General features: G+C 47.8%; 1 protein-coding gene across 4 annotated transcripts in view; it reads left to right on the top strand.

Annotated features, from left to right (window-relative positions):
• Positions 1–212: 212 nt before the first annotated feature.
• Positions 213–18,171, top strand: part of LOC117397016 (whirlin) — a 38,763-nt gene continuing 20,804 nt past the window's right edge. The window contains exons 1-5 of one of the 4 annotated variants that reach the window (XM_059005494.1): positions 213–2,023; positions 10,452–10,670; positions 13,495–13,620; positions 16,585–16,793; positions 18,083–18,116. In XM_059005494.1, the coding sequence (XP_058861477.1) occupies positions 1,280–2,023; positions 10,452–10,670; positions 13,495–13,620; positions 16,585–16,793; positions 18,083–18,116 (1,332 nt within the window). In that variant the 5' untranslated portion in view covers positions 213–1,279. The remainder of the gene's footprint in view (positions 2,024–10,451; positions 10,671–13,494; positions 13,621–16,584; positions 16,794–18,082; positions 18,117–18,171) is intronic. The other 3 variants (XM_059005496.1, XM_059005495.1, XM_059005497.1) reach the window with 3 other exon arrangements.

Genomic DNA, 18,171 nt, shown 5'->3' with positions numbered 1-18,171 from the left:
CTGCTACGTGACTTCATTTTAAAGAAAAAAAAATGACTGCTTAGCAGCGCCCAGGGTGCTGCCCAGGGTGCTGATTTCTGTGTCTAATGCCCCACGCTCCACGCACTAATGACCCGCAGGTGTCTCAACAAGGGATGTTGCGTAAGTGATAATCCTTCAAGAATCTCCGGATATGACATCATTCTGTTGTACAGCACTGCGTTAGTCATCAGCATCACAGGAGAGTGGTGCTTGGTCTTGGAGGGTGAAGTGTGACGTCAGCGTTGTGGCCCTGCCGTGTTCAAGAACCATTTCAGCGTGTCGGCACTTCATAGTATCTCCCCGTCTCCAGGCAACCCGATCACGCTGCTGCGGCTGCGTCATTTCCCGTGGAGTTGTGGACAGGAGCCCAAATTGACAGAGAGAGAGAGAGAGAGAGAGAGAGAGAGAGAGAGAGAGAGAGAGAGAGAGAGAGAGAGAGAGAGAGAGAGAGAGAGAGAGAGAGAGAGAGAGAGAGAGAGAGAGAGAGAGAGAGAGAGAGAGAGAGAGAGAGAGAAGCGAAATCTACAGCTGATACACTAACAAACTCTGGAAATACGCGCTGACTGCCGAGGAGAGAGGACCAATGCAGCGATGCCCGGCGTCCCTTCTCTTGCATTGCAGCTATCTGACAGGCAGCAGGATGTTTTGAGGGGTCAGTGAACACGGCGTGTCAGAGCACGCACTGTGTCTGTGAAGTGCCATGGAACCCGGTCCCTTTCGATTGCATCTGCATTGTAATTAGCTACTATTCCGTCTGATCCTGAGGAAAAAGTTTCATTTGAACTGTCCTGAGGAAGGATGATAAAATCAGCACGCGAGTGGTAATAACGCGATGGAGAGCGACACGGCGTGCAGCTGTCGATGCGTTGTCTGTGTACGCACAGTCGGATTGACAGCTTTGCAGGACTGAGTCACAGCACACAGGTAGGAGGCAAGGTGCCACAACCTTTCCTGTCGGGGTTCTGCTGTTATGAAACGCTCTTCGTGGCTCGCGAGTGCTTTAGGAGCTAAAACTGTCTTTTAATTCGCTATCTCTGTATACTATGCAAACTGTCGGCTCGATTCGCCGATCCTAGACGGGAACGATGTGTCTGGCGTGTGATTAGTTCGGTGTGGTCTAGGGATTCGTGTGCCTGTACAAACATGGATAACGCCAGCGCCAGCCACGACTTCAGATGCGATCGCCGGGTCTGAAAGTAACGGGGAACTTTACAAAACACGTGTTATTCTGTTCATCTGCGCACGATACAGTTCTAGGATGAGCACGGATCTGGAACGCATGTCTCTGAATTCATCCTCGGCCAACTCCGTGGGCTCCGGTGGGCGAACGCTTTCAGCCAACGTGAGGAAGCTGCACAATGCCCTCAACCTGTTACTGAACGACTTGGAGCGGGAGCAGTTCATCCACTGCCTGAACGTCTACCACTCCAAAAGAAACGTGTTCGACCTGGTCCAAACTCTGAAAGTCATACTCAGCACGCCGAGCAAGCGGCAGCTCCTTCCCATGCTGCGGCTGGTTATCCCCAGGTCGGATCAGCTCCTGTTTGATCAGTACACCTCGGAAGGCCTCTACCTGAAATCCGATCTTCTAGCTAGTAACGGGAACCCCGTGGCTGCAGATAGCCCAGGGAAAGCGATGCCTTTGCCCGGCAATGCTAACGCGCTGCCCGGTCATTTCCAGCCTCCCCCTCTACAGCACCGTCCGTCCTCGGACAGTTTCAGCACCACCAGCGAGGGGACAGTTCAGCCGACTCCTTTTCCAGGGCGAGCGGCGTTTCAAGAGACCCCCAGCGATATCAGACAGGTGTCGCTCAAACGAAGTAAGAACAAAGAAGGACTCGGGTTCAGCATCCGCGGCGGTTCGGAGCACGGAGTGGGCATTTATGTGTCGCTGGTGGAGCCGGGATCGCTGGCCGAGAAAGAGGGTCTCAGGGTCGGCGATCAGATCCTGAGAGTGAACGACAAAGTGTTTGATCGAGTCACACACGCAGAGGCGGTGAAGGTAAGTGCCTGTCTAATCTTGTTATTTACACACGCAGTACAGCTAGACCCAGTTATAGATTTGGAACAAGACACCAATTCAACTAATATTAGGGTAACCTATTCGGTTGGGAGCATCTAATGTAACGCGTCCCAGTTATCAGCGCGGGTTTGAGTCTTACAAACACAGATACATTGGAAAGAGGCTCACTGTTTTATTAGACACACATTGTATTCGGAAGCCAGGGCGGTGCGGATGTAACTTGTCCTCGGGTCCTGATGAAGCTGGGTTATTTCGGTTATTTGAGTTATTTCGGTAATTTTGGTTATCTATCGTGCAGTGACCTTTAATGACTCGTGACGTTCATTCAGTGTCTTTCCTTCATCATCGACATGCCTTGAAACGTACTGCACACATATACACGCACTGCACCGTGCGCTAGAATGGCAAAAGAACGTTCCTCCGCGTTCTGTAAGAACCAGATGGCTCATTATCACCGCGAGCAACACGCCTCGAAAGCAGCTTGATTTCTTTAGTTACATATTTGCACACTGAAAGCCCTCTTCAGTGCACATGACCTTTGGCTAAGTTTAATTTTTTTTTTAATGAAAATTATCTAGAATTTTTTTTTATATAATGCACATATGAAGACTAATGATTAAAATGAATTTCCCTAAAGTTAATTACTATGCATATTATAGATAGATAATACCACATTTGTTTTAATACACATACACAGCTCTACAGTATAGAGATTCACACAAAAGTATTTTATATAGATACACCTCCCCGTCTCTCCTCAGCAGTGCATGCTTTAGAACTTCTTAATTGCACAACATAACCCCAGTGAACCTCTTTAACAGGGCTCTGAATTAGCCTGCAGCGTCTCTGAGGAGTCTAGGCAGGGCAATCAGAATATTTCACAAAGCAGCTGACAGAAGCAGGCACAGTGGTAACAGGGTCCTCCTGGTTTCCATGTGAAGCGCCCTTCAATCTCCCAGCCGTGCTCAGAAGAGCTCGCTGCACCGCTTCAAGTGTTTGACCAAACCTGTGAGCCCCTGAATTCTGTCTCGGTGGAAATCGCTTTTAAATATTCCTTTCTATGTACTTCCCACTGCAGCAACAGCAACATCAATACATGCACCTGCTGGCGGTCGTGGCCATATGAAAAGCAGTTTGCCACCGTAGTCATTGCACAGTACGACCATTTCAAAGCACAGCAGAACAACATGCATGTGGTTTTGTTTTTTAAAACAGATGCTTTTCTGGTACAGGCAAATCTGCTGAATGTTTTGTCTTTTTGATCAGGTTCGGCATTACGAGCCCTGGAATTGAAAGAGATATTGAGAATGGGTCCTGATGGGGCAGCCCCATCCACCCCCCCCCCTCCCTCCCTCCCTCCCTCCCTCCCAACCTCCACCTTACCAGACCAATGTGAACGACTGGATATGAGCACAGGAAGCTGGAGCTTTAGGGCTAAATGCACACGTGTGACATAATGATAGAGTGAAATCATATACTTTCCAAGCCTATTAAAAATCATTTCAAGATCATTAAACATCATAAACGGAAACTAATTACCGGAAAGAAGTTCTGTGCAAAAAAGTCGCATAGGCAGAAAACTATTAGGAGTGATTCTGAACTTGTTTAGCGAGTCATGATAAAAGTGCAAGATTCATACTATACCCTCAGCCCCTCCCTTTCCCCCACACTGTATTCACACTGTATTCACACTGTATTCACACTGTATTCACACCCTATTCACACTGTATTCACACCCTAGTCACACTCTATTACTCATCTGAGGTCAATAGCACTTGATCCTTTTTCCAGGTAATTTGTCTCTCTGATCTCTCCTGTGTGGCTCCATCTCACGCTGCACATCTCAAGTGTATGAATCTGGACCTGCTGAAGGTGTTGGGCAGCGTGCTTATGAGTGGAAACGAGGGATGAGAGATGTGGGGTGTGCTAGCAGCAGCGTGGATAGCAAACTCCACTGGCATATTTCAAGAAACTGCCACCTCCCAGGCCATTCAAATTACACAACTGTAGACAGATTGCTGATTCAGCCAGCCTGGTTAAAATATTCCTCTTTTCCCCGCTGGGCTTTGGATGCTAATCTCAGACCGGCAGTGCAGCCTAAAGGCCTACAGCACAAAGTCTGGCGTTTTCCATCGGAATGGATTAGGAGTTTAATCAAACAGAGTGAAAAGTCAAGCAGGGCTTGGGTTTGATTAACTTTTTAAAACATTTAGAGACATTAATGTCTCTAAATGTCTCATTAATGACGGTAATGGACTCGGCAAAGTCACTCCTGGCTGTCAAGGAGGAAGAAGGGAAGCAAATGAGCTGGGCTGCTTCTGGGACCGAGAACCGCCTGCCGTTCTGTCCCCTGGGGAGGCTTTACACCCAAGAGCAGTGAAGCAAGGGAAATAGGATTGAAGGGTTGGAATATCATGAATGTGAGGAGGAGAAGAAGGAGGGTGGAGGAGGAGAGGAAGGGGGAGAGAGAGACAGGAGACGGCAGAAAGAGAAAGAGCGATCCCTTCTGATGGAGATCATGCCCTATCATTTGAGCTCCCTGCCGCGCGGGATACAGGCTGTATATTTTAAAGAGAACCTGGCACTGGCAGGTTATAAAATCGGAGTGTTTTATGGAGCAGTAATATCATCAATCACCATTCGCATCCACAGAACTCCACACTGTTCAGTGCATTTCATCTGAATTCACAGATTGGGCATTAAGGGGTCCCATTGACCCTTGCTGTAACGGCACCTACTATACCCTGTCACTCTGCACCCGCTATGACAGTCTGGTGCAGGGTTCCAGACACACCCTCCTGTCTACCCTCCATTGCTCAGTGGAGACAGCTTGGAGCTGAACCTCAAAATAAACATGTAGCTGGTGCTGCCGGCCCCTCCCGCTGCCATTAAATCGAAATCAGCCTGGAAGCTGTGCTCTCTCTCTCGACCTGGCAGCAGCCTGATAAACTGAGCTGAGTGGAGCAGAAAAAAAACAATTCTCTTTGAGAGTCAGTGAGAGAGAGAGAGAGAGAGAGAGAGAGAGAGAGAGAGAGAGAGAGAGAGAGAGAGAGAGAGCGTCCAGCTCCACAGAGACTTCGAGAATCCAAAATGTGCAAAGGGGGACTTCTAGTCGAAACGTTTAGAATTCATGAAGGTTTTTTTTAAACCAACAAACACAAAACGTAAACTACGTGCATAGTGCTTTACCCTGTGGAGGTTCCAGTATAAGCTACCACGCCAGTCCCAGTGTGCACTCCAATCCAACACTACTGTGCAACCCCTCTTCCAAATCCATTGTGCTTGCCATTGCTGGCAGTGCTGTGCTTTATTCAGGATCTCATCACAGACACTCTCACTGGAATCACATTTTCCCCGAGCGCAGTCAATCTGAACACCCCCGCAGCCTCTAATGAGCACCAAAGAAACAGGACTTCAGAGACCAGGTAGAATAGATCAGACTGACGCATTCAAATTCACTCAAGTGCCTGTGCAGCTAAGGGACTGCCCACAGCGATCGCGTCCCAACGTGCCAGACTCTGTCACATGGTTTCAGATCTCCTCCGCTATCCCTGCGCTGGGCTCTGACGCCAGGCCTTGCTCATTGGGGTAGAGTGGTGCCATGCGTGTGCAGCATCGTTCAGGCTGGTAATTACATTAAAGCTGTTTTTGTAAGCTGGAGGGAGGTGGTGATTGCACGATTGGAGGATGATTAGCCAGCTTCAGACTGCGTATCTACTGTTCTCATAGTTTCGTTGTGCATCGGTGGATTGCTGGAAGCGGGCAGGGGGAGCTAGGAGGAGAGAGAGAAGAGGAGGAAGGGGTAGAACAGGGGAGAGGTGGAGAGAGAGGGAGGAGGGAGACAGCAGAGGGAATGGGGAGTAAGAGCAATCCCTTCTCAGTTAGTTATGGAGATGTCATTCCCTGTCCTTTGAGCTCCCTGATTCTCGCGATACACTCGATGTATTTTTATATAGCAGGTTAGAAAGTCACAGTATTTTATGGAGCAGAAAGAACAGCTTCCGTTTTTATCGTCATCCATCACATCCCGGTGGTCTTGAAAACCCGTGTATTTATGTTATTCAACTGCTGATGGATTTAAAGGTCAGTTAACCTCCTGATGTGCTGGAATAGCCGGAGGTAACCTCGACTTTATCATCTGCAATATCCACTGCATAAATCCTGTGCAACAATGTATATTAATTAATTTGAGTGATTTATAAGCTAATAGGTTGTGTGAAGGGGATGCCCAGCCCCTTCTCCAGGTCACTGTCCCTTATAAAAAAAATCTTGATTTTTGTTAATGGTGTCCGTATGTTATGGTTGAAAATCAGTGAAATAACTTTTCACTTTTTTTTTTTAACGAATTCCATTTTTGTATAGCGCACAGCGCCACTCAGAGGCAGAATGCTGTAACAGTAGTTTCAACTCACAATGTTGTGGGTGTTCTTTATGAAGTACCGGCTCCTTTATTTTCCAGTTGTTTTCATTCTTGTTGTTAGCTAGGTTCTGTACGTGATGACAGATGATGAAGAGGGATAGAGCGACATTGTAAACCCAGTACTTTTTCATCCCCAGTGCCCTGCTCAATGTGAAGTACAGACTTTAAAATGAAATATCCGAAGCTACAGTTTCACAGGACTGGAGTAAAACACAGACATACTAACTGCCCTCCAAGGCAAAGCACAACACCCAGAGTGGAAACTATTGGCCCCTCAAAGCCAGGGCCAGTAGCGAAACACTGACAGTAAGTCAGAAAGCTAACCTGCAGTAGCAAAGCAGCTGCAGCCAGCATATTAACATCCTCTATCAAACTGTGGGTTTGTTCTCCAAACGAGAGGGCTCCAGCCTTGCAGTGTGAGGCAGGCTGCGAGACTCCCTGTCTGTCGCGGGTGATTTGTAGAGCCGCCAGTACAAGGAGAGTGAATAGGTGTTGACGTCCCTCATAATGAGTGCTGTGCATGTAGAGTATCACAATGACACAATGATAGGCTTCCCCAGGACCCTGTGCGCACAGAGACAGCCGCTAATAATGGAGCTTGGGTAAAGTGCGCTCTCGTTAGACGATAATTCACCAGGAAACGACGGGAGCAGCCTCTGGAGCTCTGATAGCAGGGGGATCCACACTGCCTCTCTGCCGGGGTCTGTCTGTATGACGTGGGCAGCAGGGGGGGACTAGGGGTGAAATCTGTTTTTCTCCACTCCACGTAACAAACGCCACGCCGCAGTTCAGCAAAATTGCCATTTCGCAGAGAGCTTTAATTCAATTGATCTCAACAGCGTGGGGTGAGATTTCTTATACACATGTAGGACAGGCTTGTTCAAGTTTTCATCTTAGTTTGATGAAACAGTGAAGCATGTTTCATTCACGCCCAGTGCTAAGCGACTGAGGAGAACAGATGTTTCTTGCACACTCTGCAATGTGATATACTGTATTTGCTCTATGATCCCCACTGTCCCAGGATTATTTTCCAAGCTCCGTCGTGTCTGTGTGTGTGTGTTTGTCAGAGCAGGGAAAGGACTAGCCAGCTGAGTGCAGCTGCATCCCCTTTCATCTCTTAATGCTCCATCTGCCATCTCTACAGCAGCACAGCCACAGCCACACCATGGCTTGACAGAGCCTCGCAACTCCCTTTCCTGGCTAGCAAACATGGTCTCCGTTTCAAGACAAATAGTGATCAATTTCATTTGGTAGACAGGCCATTTATCAGAGGAGTGCCTGTGCCCTGTACGATACAAATCAGTGACGAGATGCTGCACATATTGGAGGGGGATGACAAATGAGACGTCGCTTCCAGGAAGCGAGCACTGATTAGATGGATGGAGGTTTAATTTGTATACAGGACCGTCTGTTCCACGCCCAGTTGAGTTCAGCCAAGAGAAAGTCGATTCAAATTAGCTTTTCCTATTGTTTTTACTGTTACTTGCCTTTTTCTGAGTGGATATTATTGCAATCCAATAACTCAAATAGGTGTATGTTTTTTTTTTTTTGTGTTTAAGCTTGACTTCACAAGCTGCCCTTTAGTCCCAGTTGGTTGCTATGGTAACGTGAAACACAGACAGCCACAGTGTCTTTATAAGAGCCAGCGTCCTCTAGTGATCAAGTATTTTTGATGCAGTCTCCTTTGGCATTGCTGGCAGTACACATCTGTGCACTAGATGGCGCTGCTGCTTGGCTGATCCAGCCTATGTCTACGGCAGACAAACTGAACTGAAGAGCAGCTGCCAAACTTGGGTGAATTCACCTCGACACAGACTAGGTAAAAAAAAAAAAAAAGTAGAGCAGAATATTTATTAGTAGTAATTGCAATAGAAACCACTCTGACTGATTAGGAAGGGGGGCAGTGAAATTTGAATGTGCTTACCCCTAAAGATGTTTGTACAGGGAGCTCATTTGTAATCGGGTTGTGATGCTGTTAGTCAGCACAGGGAGCATCAATCAGGATCGTTGAACAACGAGGGAGCCTCAGCCCTGTGAATGAAATGCATTTGAAAGCTCGGAGTAAGCAATAGACGGTCATCATGCTGCTCAAGCAGATACCAGGGTTCTGACCCTTTCCACTGACGGATTTAAAAGAACTGCTGACAACCGGCGTGCGTTATTGTGCAAAGAAAACTCACTTTGCACTGGAACCAAAGCTGCACAGATAGTTCTTGTTCCTTACAGTAATAGATGCTGATATTGTTTGGGTGTTTGTACATTACAGGGTGCGGCTTGCTGCCTTTCCAAGCTGCTGTTATGAATCAGATGCTGCATCTTAATCAACTGTGTCCTGCTCAATAGATGACAAAACCAAAACACCAGAGGCTTGATAATATGTCAGTTCTACCAATCAGAGCAAACGGTCTCCCTGTCTCTGTGGTGGGGGGGGTGGCTGGGACACCTCATCAACGCCCTTTACAATGCACTGAAACCGTGACCCATTTCCCTCTGATTAAAATGCACGAGTCTTATCAAGTGAGAACAAAACAGTCTTTAATTTCCACCTTCATCCTGATTAGCAGTTAGCAGTGCCGAGCCCTCAAGGAAATGCCAGTCTAAACACTTGACTGGCGAATTGCAGATTGAAATAAACAAACAGAGATTGGAATCAAATGGTTTGGAAATAATCATTTTGATTTAAAAAGAAACCCTCCCCTTGATAATGGTCTAATTATATATATTTATTGATGCAATTATCGCCAACGTGGAGTGACAGCATTGTGTGGGCGCCTGTATGAAAAGGTGCACTGCATCTCTGTAGCAATCAGTAGAATGCTGATTGCAGTGTAAATGCACAGGGACTGTCGTTTAGAGCAGGGGGAGCCACGGGATGGGTTCTGGGGGGCCGCAGCACATATAGGCATTTCCTCTACCCAATTACCCCGACACCTGACACAGCAATGCTCCCCAGGCTTGAGGATCAATGATTGCGAAAGGAACTGCTTTAAGTCAGCTCTGTCTCATGTTTACAAACTGAATTCCTCATGTACTGTATGCTCCATTTTACAACAAAAGGGTGAATTGTCAAGAGAATTCATTTTCACGTTCCTGTGGGTTCATGGGGTGTGGGTCTCCAATCAGGATGTCTGTTGCCGTTGGGGAGGGGGCCCTGAGAGTTAGGGGACCCCTGCTTCACCCCCACTGCACTTGAGCTCAGAAACCTCTGTGAAGCACCAGGGAGAGAGTTCTATTTGAATGATTGAAAGTTTCCGATGGTTAAAATGTGGAATTGTAGTGGCTTTTAACCGAGCTGTCATTCCAGAACTATCAGTCTTTGTCATGCTGCAGTATACTCTAAGACTTCAATCTGCTTTCCACACGACCTCCAGGAGCCAGGCCTGGGCAGATTAATGATGCTGTGCAGACCTGGCACAGCGTGCCACTCTTCATTTAGGAGAGAGCTGATTACTGTAGGCATGATTTCTGTTGCTGGCTCGCTGCAGGCAGGGGACATGCTGAATAACAAAGGCATTACAAATGCAATGAGCTTCCTCTGGTGTTGCTGATAAGGGGTGAAGTAATAGAAGAAGTGTGGAAAGATGAAAGCACTGCTCAGATTGGATCAGCATGCCCCGCTGGCCTCTGGGACCCTGCTCACTCTGCCCTCAAACACGCACACACTCTTATTTCACAGACGGGTGGAGCTAGAGCGTGCTGAGAGACTCTCTGTCTGTCGTAGTGATAGAGGCCAGGATCAAAAGGCAGAATATTAAATCTGATATCATCACACCACGCTAGGAGACAGCAGCAGGGAATATTGGTTTTCTGTTTGTGTGTGTGTGTGAGTGTGTGTGTGTGTGTGTGAGTGTGAGTGTGAGTGTGAGTGTGAGAGAGAGTGTGTGTGTGAGTGTGAGTGTGTGTGTGAGTGTGAGAGAGAGAGAGTGTGTGTGTGTGTGTGTGTGTGTGTATCAGTGTGTGTGACGCTCCTCTCATTGTGCCCTACAGGTTCTCAAGGGCTCTAAGAAGCTGTCTCTGTCAGTGAGCTCCGCGGGGCGGATCCCTGGCGGCTACGTGACCAATCACGTGTACACATGGGTGGACCCCCAGGGCCGCAGCGTGTCCCCGCCCCCTGACCTGACCGAGCACAGCAGCGCCACCTTGAGGCGGAAAGACGGCGAGCGGCGGAGCAACCTGCAGCTACTTCAGGAGGGGGACGAGAAGAAGGTAACTGAGAGGGACCCTAACCCTAACCCTAACCCTAACCCCAACCCCAACCCTAAACCCAACCCTAACCTTAACCCCAACCCTAAACCTAACCCTAACCCCAGCTCTAACCCAACCTCGAGTCAGCGCTCTTATCAGCCAATGCAATCGCCAGCGCTGCTTGTGTGGAGAAAGCCATGCTGTAAGAAAATTAAATGCTCCGTTCCCTAATGCAGTATTCATGAGAGCTCTTACTGCTGTGTGCCACTCCGGACTCGACAGAACTCAATACACTGGCAATCAGAGGCATGCTCTGGCACTCAGCTCATTCAAAACTGGCAGGATCCGCCCCCCCACCCCCCCACCCCCCGCACCCCCCCACCCCCGGGGGATGAAAATGAAAAACCGTGAAGTGTTCCATACAATCACAACAAAGCTTCAGAATGTAATAGGGTTAGTAGTGTTGCAGGGTCAGTGTCTGCCTGGCTGCCTCTCTGTCTGGGAGTGCACCTCTACGACTGCTCCCTTAAAATAAGCTCCAAATTGCAATGAGCATCTTTAAAAGCTGCTGTGGGAATAGCGGTGCCATTATGAAGTAATATAGCAATTACATTTCTGCCTTCTGAAAAGCTGTGAAGGGTATCCTCGGTTTATAACAAGCCAAGGCAGCTATCTGCAGAGCATCTGCATGACAGCAAATCCATTCCACAAAACAAACTGCACCCCAGGGCAGAACAAGGAAAAAAAAAAAACCTCTCTGGAATAATGGAAAAGCACAGGCAGGTAATTTAAAACATGGAAATAAGGACGCCCAAGGAAAGAAGATAGGGATGAGCTAATACACCTTGACTGTCTCGTTGGAGAATCAGCTGCAGCTGGCCTGATTAATACCTGCAGCGAACACATTCGAGGCTGACAAGCTGCAGCCCCTACATACCTGGACTGTGATCCCTTCAGAGAAGCAGAGCAGAACTCCCTCTGCCTTCTCTGTGAAGCGATACCCGGGGGGGGGGGGGGGGGGGTTAATAAAGCCAAGGCATCCAGATTGATTAATGACAGGTAGTGTCACAGGTCCCCCGAGCAGACCATGTTCGAGTGCAGCCCGGCTGTAAAGCAATGACTTAGACCCGCCCCCCCTCCAGCCCAGTGGAGACCCTATAGGTCACCCTGACATTTGAGAAATGTTACAAGGTTGTGGCTGAGCCTGGGCAATGCATCATTCCTGACAGGGTAACTGCAGGTGGCAGGGCTGCGTTTCACTCCAGCGCCCTCGAAAAAAGGAACTCAGAGCAGCTCCCCACTCTATTAAACAACACATTGTTCCAAACTCCTGTCTCTTTATCAATAGCGCAACAATAATCCAGCCAGTTGTTGCTATGCTCTGGGCAGCGGGACACTGCCGCGACACTGTGAGGTTCTGTGTCTGGGACAGATTTGATTCAGTTCTGTATGGACGTTGATCACAAGATGTTATTGAATATGCTGTGAGTGTTGGTCACTGTGTTCTCCTGTCCGCACTGTACAGTACTGCTGTGCATGCTACGTTATCAGTCCACAGCTTTGTTCTGTACACGTTAACATCAGAGAATCCTCTTTAAAATGTCAGGTCTCGTTGTCAAGACGACTGCAACCTGAGACTTGACCATGCTTCAGTAAAGGCACATCCTGCCTTCATTTTTCTTCGATCCTGACATTGCCACATTCACGAGGGAGATAGATCTCGGAGTATATTGAGCCTGAGCTCAGTACTGGTTTGGTGACTGGCTGAACCTCGTCTCCCAGCCCTCCTTGCTGACTGCCTCGGACTGACCATGTTTTACTCTGGGATTAGCGGGGCTAAAAATAGCTGAGTTAGTCATGTGCCCTCATTGCTTTGGAGTGATTCACACCACAGATCTTCTCAACCCTCCAGTCCGTGATTCCTTGTTGCTTTTTTATGATGTGTCTGCTTCTATTAATTAGCGTTGGTTGGCATTCGCTAATGGCTCCCCTGCTGTTGTTACTGATGCATTAATTGCCAGAGCAACACATTTATTATGCATCGTAAAAACAAAATGTTTTATCCTGTAACCACTAAAGTCACCTCAATAAAATGTTTAAAAACATGTCTGGTAAAGACCCTGGGGAGCTGCCAACACCCAGAGTCAGCCATGTTAATAGGAATATTTGCATTGCAGACAAGCAGCGCATTTCAAATAATAGAAATGATCATAATTCAAAGAGATGGTGCATGTTTAATTGTATGGATCCGTGCAATTAACAGAACAGATTAGGTGCAGCATTATTTGGAATTACATTGATAATTGAAGCTATTGTAATCAAACCCCTGGTAAAAAAGTGAATTAAACTGAAGTGCTTCAGATCAGAATTGACAGTAATCCTTCTCCTGAATGTAACCCCGGTGCTGCATGCATGCCACACCTGCAGTGTTTTCCACAATGATACTGTGTGTTAAGAAACCTGGAATATAGACTGCAGCAGGTACGGTATTGTAGAGCTGTGATCACGACTGCCAGCAATGGGATTTAATGCTGTTTTGTAGAACGCTACAGCAGGGTTGGAGTGATTCTCCATTCATGTGATGTCATCAATGTATTATTGGTAGATTTATGTTTTGATATGCATGCTGCACTGCAAACTCATTTCTGTGTTTTACTCGATGAGTTGAAGAATCGAGCATTCTCTCCGATACACACTGAGTACTAGTCCTGATGATCAAGGTGTTTCCCTGCCCATTCTTTGCACTGGGGTTGTTATTTGAAGAACGCTGTGCCGCACTGTATGCCGTGCTGTGGGTGCCCAGCATGATCTCTGTGCTGATGCCTGTGTGTTTGTGTGTCCGCAGGTGAACGTGGTGCTGGATGATGGCCGCTCGCTGGGGTTGATGATTCGGGGCGGGGCTGAGTACGCTCTGGGGATCTACATCACCGGAGTGGACCGGGGCTCTGCGTCCGAGAGTGGGGGGCTCAAGGTACTGAACTGAGGGGCTGAGCTGGAGCTGCTGTGAGCACACAGTGCAGGGATTGATTACAGCAAGCTGAGAGGCTGCATTGTACCTTTTAAACATGGCTCTTCATGCATTGTCTTGCGTATAAATACTGAAAAAACAATATCTATATAAAACAAAAAAATGAACATTGAATTGTGCAAGTCCTTTGCAGAACATAGATTTGTCCTCTTTGCAGATTTGAAGACGTTTTGCAGCAGATTTCTGTGGGGACTATGTAGTGTTGCAGGTCTCCTGAGTCACTAGGGCCCAAACACTCCTCCAGCAGGACCACAGTGTAACAGCCAGAGTGCCTCAGTTCAATCTGTTGACGGGACCAGTGCTAAGCCGTGGGATTCCCTGTATAATATTCACACTTCAGTCTCAGTTTGATTCATTGGGAGCCCAGTGCAATGCCACGGAGAGTGTCGTTCATCACTGTTTTCCACCGGGCTGTGCTTGGGTTTGCTGATGTCCATTTCTGAGTAAACCTCTCCATCCTTTCAGGCAGGGTTGGGATCCTTGAATCAAGGCTGGGAGGCTGATCTTCTCAGAGTGTCCCGTTATGGGATTTCCATCTTCCAGGGCCAGGGCAAAGGTCGTTCACTTAGGGACTCATGTTGCGGCACAAAGCTGTCCGAGCAATGACACCTGTGCGGATCTTCTTGGAAGAACACTTTGACACCTGTGCAGATCTTCTTGGAAGAACACTTTGACACCTGTGCGGATCTTCTTGGAAGAACACTTTGACACCTGTGCAGATCTTCTTGGAAGAACACTTTGACACCTGTGCGGATCTTCTTGGAAGAACACTTTGACACCTGTGCGGATCTTTGTGCAAGCAAGCAGCTCAATTCTGCTGCACTGACACACCTTTGTATTGATCCCTTGAGGGGGTGTTAAGTGAGTGACTGACAGGCAAGGGGACAGTGATACCCTGCCCTCCTGACAAGGCTTGGAGAGATTCCAGCTGGGCTGTGCCAAGACTGCTGTGCAGTTTCAGGGCCAGTGCTGTCTGGCTGTCTTCCCTTGTTGGTGAAGCGGAGGAGGGTAATAGGATCAGTGACGCAGCGAGACTCCCAGAGGCTCTCTTCACTTTTCATTAGCTCATGAAGAGTGTAATATTGGGCCATCGATGTGCCCCCGGACTGCCTGACTGTGTGCATTTATAGATACAAGATGTGACGTACTTTCACTTCAATCGCTCTGTTAAAGTGCTGCATAAGAGGAACGGACAATTCTCTGACGGTGATAAACAGCATAAATTAATCTAACAGCTATCGTCATGTCGTTAGTTTCAACTGCTATCTATCTATCTATCTATCTATCTATCTATCTATCTATCTATCTATCTATCTATCTATCTAGCTATGTTTGTTGTACAGAAAGCTTGGGGTTGGCTGGCGCAGGCCCTGGTTGTGCTAATAATCCTCTCTTGTAGTATTTTGTTTGTAGGGAATAACAGCGGGCTGCTGGCTGATTGCAGAGGAATACTGATTCTGCTCTGGCTAGTGTTCAGTTATCTGTGGGAGGCTCTTACTCATCTTAATTACTCTCTGAGCGCTCCACATTACCAAGCCATTTCCCTCCCTTTAAGCCCCTTCCTGTATTAATAACCACATTGCAGAGCTGCCTTGTTTCAAGGTAAAAAACAGAATTTGAATTTCTGTATTTATATTTTTTCTCGTGGATATCTGCCTTAGCCTCTGACAAGTCTCTGGGCAATTGGAATTCTTCCGAAAGTTTGCACGTGGTGTCCACAGCACAAAGCAGTCCAATTAATATCCACTTCGCTCACTGCATGCATAGTTGAACCATGTTAAGCTCCCCAGCTATGCTTTCAAAGAGGAGTAGTTGTAGGATTTCTGATAGCTGCTCATCTCAGTGACAGTAAAGTCTCCAGGCAGCCGCCAGCCTATAATGATTCAGCAACACGGTGCTGCCTCAGTCCTCATTTGATATACATGCCGGGCTCACAGCAGCGCATGTGTCAAACCCCAAGAAGACATGCACAGTCTGCCTGGAGTGCACAGCCTCAGCCATGCTTTGAACCACTGCTCAAAGCAGCTGTCTGCCACAGTTCTCATTGTGCAGCACTGCTTCTAGGTAATGCATGGATAGTAGAGGACAGCGACCCTCCGAGAGAAAGGATACAGAGTTCGAATGACAAACGCTTTCATAAATAATATAGACCTGCGGTACTTTCCAGTGGCTGTTTCAATCCATCCCAGTCCAGGACCTTGCCCCAACCATGTCCTTAATGAATGAATTGAGAAGCACAGTGCCCTTTTACAATGTAACTGAACCACTGTAGTCACGCAGTCACTTTTCTGCGGTGCTCTCTTCTGTACTGCAACGCCACGCAGACACTAAAATCTGGACATCAAAAACAACTTGTGAACAGCTTGTAAACTTCTTCCTGAAAATGAGCTCTGTAGGCAAACCCAGTATTTCAGCTTGATTTATAAGGAAGCAGGATTCATCACACAGATTTATAACTGTCAGCGGTGGGAGCTATGAGCCTGCACTTCAATCATGCAGAGAAGCACAGGGAGAAACTGCACAGATTGATACCCGAGAGAGCAGAGAGACACTGCCTCCTCTTCTTGTGGTTCATTTCTGAGGCATGGAACAGTTGAAAAGGGGGTAATAATAACTAAGTACAGTCATTTTCTAAATTAAAACTTCATTTTGAGGCAGGAATGTATTGACTGAATAGATCTATCCAGGAAACCAAACAGAAAAGTCTTCTCAGATTGAGAGGAAGTGAGGCTGGGAAGCATATCAGTGTTGCACAATGCTTCACCTAGGGGTTGCGCAACCCCAATGTGCTTCCCCATCTCACCTCCCCACAATCATCCCTGAGGGTTTTTTTTAGTTGGTAAGCATGAAAAGTAATGATCTAAGAATGACAGAAGAAGATATTAATGCCTGTGTGTCTGTGTGCAGGTGGGAGATCAGATCCTAGAGGTGAACGGGTACAGTTTCCTCAGCGTGCCTCATGATGAGGCAGTGAGGATCCTCAAGTCCTCTCGGCACCTCATGATGACCATCAAGGACGTGGGCCGCCTGCCGCACGCCAGGACAGTGGTGGACGAGACCAAGTGGATCACCGGCTCTCAGATCGCAGAGAGCGCCACCACGGGCAGCATCGCTGGGTAAGAGAACCTCGAAACCAGGGGGGTGGATGGAGGGAGGAACAGCCAAGGAACAAAGGCTGAAGTGGCAGGTCTGGAGGGACCAGCGATACATTATTAATGAGCAAAGGAGTGAAGAGGTGGAGCTAGACGGACCTAGCGATACATTATTAATGAGCAAAGGGGTGAAGGGGCAGGGTTAGAGGGACCTAGCGATACATTATTAATGAGCAAAGGAGTGAAGGGGCAGAGCTAGAGGGACCTAGCGATACATTATTAATGAGCAAAGGGGTGAAGGGGCGGGACTGGTTCTATTCAATTCTATCATCAACCTTTCAAACAGGATCCAGAACCACCAGGTCACTGTGTGGAGGGTGCCTGTCTTGTGCCCATGCCAGCCCCCCTCAGTCCTGCCCCCAGGCTCCACACCATTCCCCTTAATGGAGCTCTGTGATTGAGAAGCCTCCACTGAGATATAAATCTGCAGGCCTGCAAACCACAAAACATGCAAGATAGCTTTTCAGAGGCCAAGTGGTAATAACTTACTCGAGATGCATTTCAGCTTAGAGGTTTTAAGTGGAGGTTGGAGATTCTACATCTACAGGGTTGATGAAGAAAAAGAGTTTGGGTCTAGATGGCAAAGATGTGACATATTGTTTTATTTATTTCAATTTTAACTGCCTCTAGTACGGTCAGAAATCGGAATTCATGACAGAGCAAAAGAAACTGAATGCCCTCCACTTTCCTCAGGTTGCAATGTGAATCTCTGTGTCTGTGTGTGTGGGATTGATGAGAGTCAGTGAGGTGCTCTGACTCTCTGAGAGGGGGGCAGTGCTGCTGTGGGTTAGGGTTAGTGTTGCAATGTGAATCTGTGTGTGTGTGTGTGTGTGGGATTGATGAGAGTCAGTGAGGTGCTCTGACTCTCTGAGAGGGGGGCAGTGCTGCTGTGGGTTAGGGTTAGTGTTGCAATGTGAATCTGTGTGTGTGTGTGTGTGTGGGATTGATGAGAGTCAGTGAGGTGCTCTGACTCTCTGAGAGGGGGGCAGTGCTGCTGTGGGTTAGGGTTAGTGTTGCAATGTGAATCTGTGTGTGTGTGTGGGATTGATGAGAGTCAGTGAGGTGCTCTGACTCTCTGAGAGGGGGGCAGTGCTGCTGTGGGTTAGGGTTAGTGTTGCAGTGTGAATCTCTGTGTGTGTGTGTGTGGGATTGATGAGAGTCAGTGAGGTGCTCTGACTCTCTGAGAGGGGGGCAGTGCTGCTGTGCCAGGCTGCCTGTGCTGCATACTGACCAGATTGTGCTTTTTCTTGCAGGTTGTCTGATCAGGCTGCTCCCGCTGCTGGGAAGGTAAGTCTGAATATTGAGACTGGAGTCACAGCGTTCTCCTGATTCGGTTTATACC

This window comes from Acipenser ruthenus, chromosome 31 (assembly GCF_902713425.1).
Source record: "Acipenser ruthenus chromosome 31, fAciRut3.2 maternal haplotype, whole genome shotgun sequence".
NCBI lineage: Eukaryota > Metazoa > Chordata > Actinopteri > Acipenseriformes > Acipenseridae > Acipenser > Acipenser ruthenus.
Note: the sequence above shows the minus strand (reverse complement) of the source record. Positions and strands in the feature narration are given on the sequence as shown.